We start from the raw sequence: 11,242 nt of genomic DNA on the forward strand, positions 1-11,242 counted from the left end.
GACTAAGGGATACAACTGACCAGGTATCGCGTGTGATGGGCATAAGCGTGAAGGTCACGGTTGCCCTGCTTCAAATTCAAGAGCTCGGCTCGAGCCCTGAATTTGGCACGTGGCTGCTCAAATATTTGACTGAGCCGGGTCTCGAAGACCTCATACGACCCAAAAACCAATGAGTCGTGAAGCTTGAGTCGTAGAGCCCAAGATTTAGCACGTCCGGCTAAGTTGGACATGTTAGATTTTACTCTTATCGCATCATCGTTGATGCGGCAAGCTTCAATGGCGTCGTGCAAATCGACGAACCATCTTATAAGGAAGTCGCGTTCGACTGCCTTAAACCTTGAGATTTCGATCTTTAAGCTTTCGGGTCGACACGAACGCGTCGGCCCGCTAGCAGCATGTAAATGCTGCTGTAACGGGCTAAAGTTGCCCTATGTCACACAATCCCCGTTTAGTACACTTTGTGTACTTAAGGAGATGGTCAATCACTTAAGGGAAGTAATTGGACCCACCACTTGGGTGTGGTTCACATTGTGACCCAACCTTGTGTACGTGATGCACATAGGTGCATTCACATTGGAAGGGATGACGGCTAGCGTCATCCAAGATACGAGGCAGTTAAAATAATACGCTCGCAATACATATACGTCCATATCTACAGAGGTGGCATTTATGATTGGTTAAAATAGGTTTTATGTTAAAAGAATAAATAAAAATCAGTTTGAAAGCTACTTCCTAGTTCGTAAGTGCGAACGTGGAGCCGGAATACCGCTCCCGTGACGTCCCTTAAACTAAGGCTTATAGTTCGTTGGGTTTGGTCACTCAGGCGCCCACCAACTACCTCACTGCACGTGAAATAATGTGGTCAAACCGCTTCCTTGATGTGCTAAGGTTTGTGCTTTAGTAGAGCGTGGCCGCCGTAGACGTGCCCGCCTACACTTGATAGCACTTCAAATCCTTCCCATGACTCGCATCTCCGAGCGTGCACGTGAAGGTGAGCCTCAATATCGATTGCGCTCATTTCCCTCATCGCTCCGATTATTTTTCATCGGGAGTTGGCTGAGCACTTGGCGCATGGACTTGGTGAACAAGCCCTGAACAGTCTCTTGAGTAGTCCTCCTGAGCAACATGTTGCTCAATTAGAGCAGTTTGAGGCGTTCGTGCTCGGACAGCGGCGAAGGGTCGCGTCCGAGGCACAACGCCATGCTGCGGCGGTGTTTGTCACTCAGACTTAGGATGAGCTTAGGCGAGAGCAGGCTCGGAGCGAGGCTCTCAACAGGACTGTTGAGTTGCTCTCCGCCCGGCCGCATCAGCCGAGGCCCATTCGGATGCATCCGCCCAAGTTCCATTGAAATGCAGCGCACACAATTGTCCACTGGCTGTCAGCCGTGAAGCAATGCAGTGTGGCGCAGCTCATCGAGAACGACAGCCGGATGGTGTCGTTTGCCATGTCGCATGTGCGCGGTAAGGCCACAGAGTGGGCACACTCGTCGCTAATGGCAGACGGAAAGGCTTTCCCTTCATGGGCAATCTTTAAGGAAAAGTTTCGCTCCATGTACCAGCCGCCGAACAACGAGATGTTGATTCGGGCGCGCTTCTTTGGAGCGCGACAGGCGAGGCGAAGCAATCGATGCAAGAGTATGTGCAGGAGATGCGCTCGCTGTCGGCATCCATTTCCGTAGGTCCGATTTAGGAGCACACTTAGGTGTTGACTATGGCACGGCCCATCGCGGCAGGCCCTTTTTAGAAAGGTGCGGTCGACGTTAAAAGAGGCAATCCAAATTGCCTTAGTTGAGGAGCAATCCTTCAACAGTGCCTCGGCGACAGCTTGGCGGCCGAGAGGTCAGATGCCACAATGTAGACGTTGTCTGTTTTAAATGCGGCAAGCACGGTCATATGATGGCTCGCTGCTTTGTCAGGGTCCCTGCTGGTGCGAAGACGCCGCGCAATAGGACTCTCTTCCCAAAGGATGATGTCAAGAACCAGCGTGCGAGACGCATTAGTCTGCATCGACCGCTGAGGGTTCGGGAAATGCAGAAGCGCAGTAGGGGCGGGATGTCCTACTGACGCGGACTCTGAAGCTACCCCTAAGTTCAAAGTTATCAAACAAATGGGTAGCATAGTCCCTGAGGTCTTGCAATTTCGGACCTCAACCCTGCTGGTCTATAGCGCTCGAGTACGAGGCTATGACCATGTGATGACCCTCTTTGTGGATTTGTGTGTATCACAGAATTTTGCAAACCTCGCGGCTGTAAAACAGATCGCGGCGGCGTTTGAGTTACTTTTTTTGTCAGGAGGGCAAGCGAGATGAGGCAACCGTTCGTTGAACGGAGTGCGCGCTCGTAAAGTCTGAGGGTGTTCAAGTAGAACTCGCCTTCAATTTTTTATGACTTTTCTTGTAAAGAGAAGTTCACAGTGCTAGCAATCGACAGCCCGTATGACCTCATCCTAGGCATGCCATGGTTGGCAAAACACCAGCAATGGATAGACTGGCGTACACGCACAGCTGCTAACTCTACGCAGGACACCGGAAAGAATGTGCTTCTGCGAGAGGCCTATGCAACTGATGTCTCCACGATCTGGGTAGGACTTGGTGACGTTTGGCATCCCGTCAACGCACCCTCAACTATGTTCGACACGACATCACGATCTTGGCATCGCCAGACGCAGATAAGCCCTTTAGCGGCGTCTGCGATGCAAGCAATTTCGCAATCGGCAGCGCGCTCATGCAAAAGGATGACGACGGCGTTAACCGTGTCATTTCTTATTTGTCCCGGCCTTTAAACGCCGCGGAAATGAATTACTCTGTGAATGGCAAGGAACTATTTGCAAGAAAGTATGCTCTTGTTCAGTTGTGATTGACCTATTGGGCACCGAATTATTTGTGATTTATACGGATCACGCATCATTGCGGACCGCAATAAACTCACCGCATCTCTCGTCTAGAATGCCAAGACGGCTTACATTCTTCTCTGAATTTGATTTTAAAGTTGAACACAAGCCGGGTTAGTCGAATGTCTTGGCTGATATTCTATCGCGCAAACCAGACTTCAGGTAAGACACCACGAAAGTGTGTCTAGTGCGAAATCACATTTCAGCCGTTAACATTGGCAGCCATTAAGGCTTACAACGTAACGAGCTCGTTAGCCTCTGAAATACAAGAGAGCTACAGGCAGGATGAACATTGTCGCCTGCTGTTGGATCACTTCGGTGGATTAAAGGGAACCCTTCCGTCGCACCTGAAAGCTAAGCTAAATCGCTTTAGCTTCAGCTTCAGCGATGGCCTATTATGGCATCAGCTGTCACCTTGTGATCCCTTGAAAATATATGTGCCTCATGACACAGATCTAAACCTATTGATGCTTCACGAGCTCCATCGAATGAGTATCTGGGCCGTGAAAATACATTTTTAAAAGTCTCCGATGAATTTTGGTGGCCACACTTATATCGATGGGTGGCCAACTAAATTCGCTCTTGCGAACAGTGTCAGCGCGTCAAGCCTGCACCGTCCAGTATGCCGCTATCGATTTTAACGGATTGTTGGAAGTCGGTAAGTCTGGACTTCATGCTTGGCAGGCCGCCCGACCACAAGGGTCAGAAGGGGCTCGTCGGCTTTCTAGGCAGACTGAGCAAAATGGTGCATTTAGCACCATGTAAAACACCGATCACAGGCAAGGAGGCAGCACTCTTGTTCCTAGATCATGTGTACCGAATATACGAGATGCCCGAGTCCATAGTATCGGACCGGGATTCACATTTTACGTCTGATTTTTGACGTCATGTGTTTGAGCTGCTGGTAGCAAACTCCACATGTCTACAGCCGATCATTTCAGACCGATGGCCAAACGGAACGTGCTAATCGGGTCGTGGCGGATGTATTGCGCAGGGTAGCGACCCTTAAAGAAGGAAGCAAACAATTGCCCCTTTGTAGAGTTCGCTAAGAATAACAGTATCCACGCCAGTACGGGTGAGACACCGTTTTATATGAACGGACTGCGCCATCCTCGACGCCAGTCTCGTTTGTGCGCAACCGAAATCTTAGTGAGAGTGGCCCCCTCACTACGCTCGGTGCGAATGAGGGACGCAGTTACGTCATATGACGATGACCTGTGAGGGTATCATCTCAAAGACAGAATGTTGCCCTAGTTAAGTTATTGGCAGTGGTCAGTATGGAATCACTGCAAGTAATGCCTGTGCTCCCAAACAAAAACGATGTTTCGTTATTTACAACTACGTCCTATGACCAAACTCTCGGTGGTGTCATAGGCGAGTTGGATGCTGAAAGCGTGAGTGAGGCTCACGCTTTGTGCATGAGCGATTAGTCATCACACGAAAAGTCCGTGAGGCGATGGCAAGCGCACAGGATAAACAAAAAAATATGCTGACCGAAATGGTCGCAAAAATAATGAGCGCTTAAGAGTGGGAGAAAAGGTACCATTAAGTACTGCTACTCTGCCTAAAAATGCAATTTCTCTACTACCTGGAGGTACTACAGAGTTGTTGCCGCGTTTCATTGGGCCTTTTACGGTGGTAGAAGATGTTGGAGACCTAAATCATAGGCTCACCCTTCCCCCGTATATGAAGACACACACCGTATTTTACGTGGGTCGTCTGAAACGGTATGTTGATCCAGAAGAGATCACAAACCCCTATCCGTCTAAGGAGACCGATGGTGACGCCGAATATGAGTCGAGCGTCGATCGGGTGAGGGAGACGGGGAAGGTGAAAAACTGTCAGCCGGATGACTCCCCCCAATACGATAAGAGACTCGGAGAGCGAGAGATACCAAGCGCGTAATGCGGGTCCCTCAGCGCCATTTTTTTCAAGATGTCAAGCCGAAGTTTCAGGGCGCTCATAACTCTGACGAACCTTCGCGCGGACATCCTGAAGATCCGAGGTCAGTCGCAAGACTTAGCCCTCGAGATTTCCAATGCGTCGTCCAGCAGCGTTTAATGCCTTCGATTGAACGGACACGGGTAAGGCAGCCGCGATTTGGTGGGCGAAATCGCCACTCCTATCGGGCGCCGCCTGCACTGATGGATGCGGGTGGAAATCAACGTTTCCTTGTTGGAAGGTTGCTTGCCCACCGCTCCGTGAGGCAAAAGTCTCAAATCCTCGTCCAGTGAAGGGGAGCCCGAAGAGTTTCGACTCTTCGATAATCTATATATTGACGTGCCCGACTTGGTGACTGCCTCTGAAAAGGAGCACCAACAGAGGCCTCTCCGCTAGTCTCAAATGGACTAGCAGGAGTAATGTGGTGAGAAGAAACAGGGGGTAAAGTACCGCCCATGATTTCTTTCACAAGCAAGCGGGCGAAATGTATTCGCTGCGACCGCTGTTTCACGGCATCGTAATGATGTTGAAAGCGGCGCGTGAATTCCGCTCGGGTGTTTCATTTAAACGCAACACGACCGGGATCATGGGTATACGACCAAGCGATTTTCCTGAGCCTTCTTCTGCGCCGGACCCATTGCGAATGATGGATTGAACGACAGGTGTTGTGGTTTTACACAACTAAGAAGCAGCTGCGCCATTATCGGCAGCGCTCTTATTAATGGTTGCTATGCTAGTCAGCGCAGACGACGAGATAGCATTAAAAGACTTTGTTGTCTCCATTTTGGGAGCAACGAGTGAAGTTTGGATGAGCAATAGAGCTCCATCATCCTTCCTCATTAGCTCGCTGTACTCATCACTACTATGAGGTGATGGCAGCGGTGTCGACTCGTTGTAATCGACAACGAGCGACGGATCAACATCCTTACTGTGAAACTTGGATTATTCAGCCCAGTTAACAGCGCGACAGCAGCATCAGTAGCTGTCGGCGTTTCCACTGAGACACTAGGCGCCGGCGACGTGTTAACGCGGCGCGGTGCTTCGTGCATTTGAGTGGATGTCGACCCACCAGCTTTGCCCCTTTTAGGTGGCATGTTTGGCGCCGTGTATGTGCACACAGGCCACTTGAGTGACTAAGCGAACTAAAGCGGCGCGTAAAGAAGCACGCTGTTCCTCACTTCTCTTTGATGAATTCGCAAATGTAAATACGTTTTTGAAGGAGTGATTGTGTAACGGGCTAAAGTTGCCCTATGTCACACAATCCCCGTTAAGTACATTTTGTGCACTCAAGGAGATGGTTAATTACTTAAGTGAAGTAATTGGACCCACCGCTTGGGTGTGGTTTCATTGTGACGCAACCTTGTGTATGTGATACACATAGGTGCATTCACATTGAAAGGGATGACGGCTAGCGCCATCTAAGATACGAGGCATTTAGAATAATACGCTCACAATACATATAAGTGCATATCTACAGAGATGGCATTTATGATTGGTTAAAATAGGATTTATGTTATCTACTACTGAGTTTATTACATAGGTAACTAACTATGTATGGCGCCTACTTGTGCACCGCACAATCGTGTCTTGTGACGATTGGCGGGGTTGAATTAAACTTAAATCAACCAATCAATAAAACTGATGTCTTGTTGCGTCAATATTACCGAATTTAGTAATATTGGCAGTATTAAGTCAAATTATTAATAAAGATAATAAATTTGTACTTCTTTATTTATTTCCTCTTTTGAAAAATAATATTTATTGTGAGAACCAGTCTAGGCACACACACCAGTTGGTATAGCCACACCCGTCTGTATTGAATAAAGACGTCATATAAAATATTCTCACTGTATTGTACATTCAAAAATCAACAGTTATTCCTTTGTAATCGTCTACAGATCCCCCCAAGTTACGTTTGGGAACCGTTATAGCCAAACCCATTAGTTATCTATTTCTGTATTTATGAGAGTAGCGTAATGGTAGCAACTTGTTGATAAGTAGAATTCATATTGAGAAACCTTTATTCAGGCCTCCCCAGCTTCAGTAGCTCAAAAGGCCTGCAAAAAGACATCAATAATTGTGCAATTTCTTTGTTTAATAGCAAGATGCTTTTTCAACAAAGAAATTACGAGCGAAAGCCGACAAACCTGGAACATAAGGAAATTATGGCTTGCTTGCGCAAATGGTGGGTACAAAAACAAGATCACTAAGATTCGCCAATTTGAAAGGTAAGTATGCAACTTCCGCAAAAGTTGGTATAAGTAAAGTAATCTAAATTCATCCTTAGCTTGACTGCCAAAGACTAACTAACATGCATACGCAAGAGCACACCTCCGACTCTTGTCGCTTATTTCCAGCTTAACTTCTCCCTCCTGCTCGATTTGCTGCTCTTTCGTTTCGCTCCTGTTATGATTTGCCAATCAAGTGCGGGCGCTCTTGGCTTTCCTCACCTGTTAGGAACAGTACATTTAACATCGCCAAACGAAAACACGGTTTACGATGCATTTCACTACTCTCATGTAGATAGTTAAGGTGTGTGGCTATTGCGATTCTCTTATGTAATTTAGGGGGCGTGATGGTGTACAAAAATCCAAAAAAGGGGATAAAAAAAGAATAATTGTTAATTTTGCGAAATACGAAATAATAAAAATGTTTTATGTTGAGTGTTAATCTGATTAAAAGAAGTAGACGAGGGAGGGGGTGTGACTAAGCAATACTAGTATTGACGAGTTAAACAGGAAATATTAATATCGGAATGCTAGTGATATTACTGTTAGTATGCTCGATTCAATAATTTGAGAAGTCATAAAGGGATTTAGTATGGGAAATAAAGCAGCAAAATTAGTATCGAAAGTTACACAGGCGATATTAGCTATACCAAAAGGGGGGTGTCCCTATACCGGTTCCCTTTATTATTCCTCCTTTAGGTATAGTATTTATGAAACGGGACACCCGTTGAAGGTGGTGTGTCAGGTTAAAGACTATATCATCGCTTATTTCTATGTATCAATTTTCACGTAGTCTCATCTAACTCAGATGCTCTTTCATCCCCGACGAACACCTCAGCCCCATATCTTTGGCAGATTGTTTTCCTACCGGTTAATGAGCTCTCTGTCGCCACTTTTATCCACTGACGAGGCCCACAGTCTCTTTAAGAGTAGCAAACGGCGTGTGCGCTTCCTTGACGCGTCGTGGTACCTGGATAAGAGCCGCGATGCCAAGCGCGAGTTCGCTTCCGAGCGATTGCCTGGCGCCCAGTTTTTCGACATTGATCAAATCTCTGACTCAAACTCCAGACTGCCGCACATGCTTCCAACGCGTACGTGATCGCAGTAGCTTATGGTTAAATTGATGAAGCAGTTAACGGAATGGCTTTCACAGAGGAAATATTTGGGCATGCCGTGATGCACCTCGGAGTGGAAAATCATGACACAGTTATTGTTTACGGAGGCAAGCACTGCTTCAGGTATAATTAGCAAAACATATTGTACTTCAACATATAAAACAATCCTGACCGACGCGAGGTGGCGCAGCCCGGCGCGTTGCTGGTGGACATTCAAGTACTTTGGTCACGACAGCGTGTACATTCTTAATGGTTCGTCGGCCTCTATCTTTGATATCGAATTGAGGCTCTACTCTTTGCTAAATTGTAAATAAAATATGTTGTAGGCGGTATCACCAAGTGGAAAAACGAGAAACGAGATATCGAGACCGGCGAGCCGCACGTATTGGTGATCGGAGCGCCATATAACGCTCAACCTAATAAGGCTCTGCTTGCGTCGTGGAAGGATGTATTGGACAAAGTTGGCACGGAGACACAGATCATCGACGCTCGTGGAGCCGCGCGCTTTTACGCCCAGGAGCCTGTACGCTTATTTCATCTAACTTTGTTGTCTGAAGTATGACTTTGTCAGCCACGTTAGGAACTTCGCCCTGGATTGCGCAGTGGTCATATTCCTGGGTCTATCAATGTGCCGTTTGGAAAACTTGTCTACCAAGAAGACTACTCGGTACGTTATTAGTATAGTATGAATGATTTTGTCGTCTCTGAAATTGTTTGAGCACAGCTTTTCCGCGACGTAGCCGAGATAAAAAAAACATTTTGCGACGCAAGTACGTGCGTGCATCATTTCAATGCTCAAATGAAAACACATTGAAGGAACTCACTTGTGCCATTTGCCTTTAAGATGTAACGATGGATGGAAATAGCCCAATAATTACTAGGTGATTTCAAATGCATGGCTAGATTTTCAGCTATCATGTCAAAAATGTAATTGCTTATATCTGTTGTGTACACGTAGCTGCGGATCCGGAGTGACTGCTTGCCTCTTAACATTCGGCCTTCACATGGTCGGCAAACCATTACATATGTAAGTCATTTGAGGGTAGACGCTTAATTTTGGGTGCAAACGATTTAAATCTTATATTGCAGGGCTCCTGTATACGATGGGTCGTGGTCTGAGTGGGGCCAACGTAGTGACCTGCCATTAAAGACTGATGTTGAGTAAGCGTACTGACCCTAGCTAAACAACACGACGTGGAAAGAACGCTTGCTGCATGGTAGCTTAACGTAATGGCAAGTGTTCGTGCGATATCCTCCTAGGACACAGCAATCATACAACAAAATACTCGAATTTACACATTTTTCGCATCCTCTGCGGCTTGGATTCACGTATGGCATGAATGTAAAAGAGACCCTTAATTACATTACTCCAACGCAAAAGCAGCGCCACGAGCGAATTCGATATGTTGACTACACCTTTAAGACTGTAGCTACAGCAGTGTTTCTTATGATCTATACTATTTTTTTCAGCGCCTTTAATTTCTTAGCATGCTTGGCCGAATTAATGTGTCCGTTAAATTTCTTGATGTTGCTGAAGTTAAGTCCACACAATTGACAAAAAGAATATCGTTCCATGCTTGGAGCTACTATTTTTTTTGCCATCGCTGATGCCTGTCAGCAATAGTATTTTTAATATATTTCACTAGTATTTCGTGGAATCAAAATTCTTACCATTGCCTTTGCGCTGCTGTCAAAACTAATGCTTAGTATGGGCTTTTGAAAATCCCAATTGCGCGTGTCAACAGCTCCAATGGTCTTGTCCAGCGTGAAGATGAAGTAGAGAGCTCCTATTGTGGAAGGTGGCTCACCTCGAAATGCTGCTGGGTGTGTTCGCTGTGGCTTATAAGCGGAATAGATTTTCGCATTGAATTCCTCAGTTCTTCATACATTGCAGAACATGTCGTTCAGATAAACGAAACGTACAATAATGCAACATCTTACACACCGTCTCAACTGAAAGCCGCTCGCTGCTGCCTGGTCCTGAATCTTCCATCGCTTGTAAAAGGATGTGTTGCGCAGAGATACCAAGACTTGTCCACAATTAGGATCAAGATAATTTCGCGCAGAAAAAAAGAAATTCCTCAGCATTTTCTGGTTGTTGGTTACGTCTACTTCTGTAGCACCTCCAAGATGCGGAAAGTTGAACACGATCGCCTGATAATGCTGAGCATCTTTCAACCAATTCTCCTTCTCTAATTTTGTCGCATCTACACCAAAGTGTACCTCAGCCTGCACCACTCAGCCGTCAGTATTCGCTTCATAGTCGAATATTTATATGCACCTGTACCCCGGCAGTCTTCAAAGCGTCACAGTTAAGCAAAGCATCTGGGTATTTGCTCTTTAGGTCCACTTTGGAGTCGTAGGACGTAGCAACCACACTTTTGCCACCCTAAACACCTTCAACAAGTCATTAGCGTGTGTAGCCTCAATTTGACGACAATTTCCCTGTGTACCAGGTATACGGCGAGAGACAAGGAAAAGGAAAAATCTCCGTCCCCCACAACTAAAATGCGCTGGCGGTCGCTAAACGGACCCAAATTTCTGGGATTTGGATTGGATGAAGCTGTCATCGTTAAAATGGCTTTGGCCTGTGATTTGACTGCACGAGATTGCTGTACGACAGCGTCCTTATTGGTTCCGGAGTGTTTCTTACGACATTGGATGCATTAATGAACAATAAAGAGACGATGCATATTGAGCAGGCTAGAGACGCACTTTGTCATTGCGGCGACGCCTCTTCTTTAGGCTGCCGCAAGGTTTCGCCATGACGCGATGATGGACCAAAACTTTGTTGGAACGCTGGTCGATTGCCAATCAATAGTATTTGCTAAAAAAACTAATAAAGAATAAAAATCTCCTCTCGTCTTGTAGATGCGAGCATCAAACTTATATGTACATCAGCTTTTTGGTAAACGTACCTCACCCCAAATAATCCTTACAAAATAAGGACAAAGAAACTAATTTAACCTATTTACCATTTTGCAAATGCCCATGCTGTCTTGAAGCGATGGATACAGGTCTCAATAGGTGACACGCTTAGAGTCTGTCTACTGCTTGAGAAAGCATGTG

At 46.3% G+C, this 11,242-nt stretch overlaps 2 protein-coding genes across 2 annotated transcripts; one reads left to right on the forward strand and one right to left on the reverse strand.

The window, feature by feature from the left end:
- Nucleotides 1-7,866: 7,866 nt before the first annotated feature.
- Nucleotides 7,867-9,338, forward strand: CCR75_008204 (uncharacterized protein; the record flags this gene model as incomplete). Its single annotated transcript, XM_067966258.1, has 9 exons — nucleotides 7,867-8,149; nucleotides 8,191-8,296; nucleotides 8,364-8,425; nucleotides 8,500-8,696; nucleotides 8,754-8,840; nucleotides 8,898-8,943; nucleotides 9,018-9,054; nucleotides 9,132-9,200; nucleotides 9,263-9,338. The coding sequence occupies 9 exons, from the start codon at nucleotides 7,867-7,869 to the stop codon at nucleotides 9,336-9,338; spliced, it is 963 nt and encodes a 320-aa protein (XP_067817239.1).
- Nucleotides 9,339-9,625: 287 nt separating this feature from the next.
- Nucleotides 9,626-10,939, reverse strand: CCR75_008203 (uncharacterized protein; the record flags this gene model as incomplete). The annotated part of the gene is made up of 6 exons (XM_067966257.1): nucleotides 9,626-9,784; nucleotides 9,845-10,052; nucleotides 10,119-10,402; nucleotides 10,461-10,562; nucleotides 10,627-10,821; nucleotides 10,889-10,939. The coding sequence occupies 6 exons, from the start codon at nucleotides 10,937-10,939 to the stop codon at nucleotides 9,626-9,628; spliced, it is 999 nt and encodes a 332-aa protein (XP_067817243.1).
- Nucleotides 10,940-11,242: the final 303 nt, after the last annotated feature.

The sequence above is a fragment of the Bremia lactucae genome, linkage group LG3 (assembly GCF_004359215.1).
Source record: "Bremia lactucae strain SF5 linkage group LG3, whole genome shotgun sequence".
Taxonomy (NCBI): Eukaryota; Oomycota; class Peronosporomycetes; order Peronosporales; family Peronosporaceae; genus Bremia; species Bremia lactucae.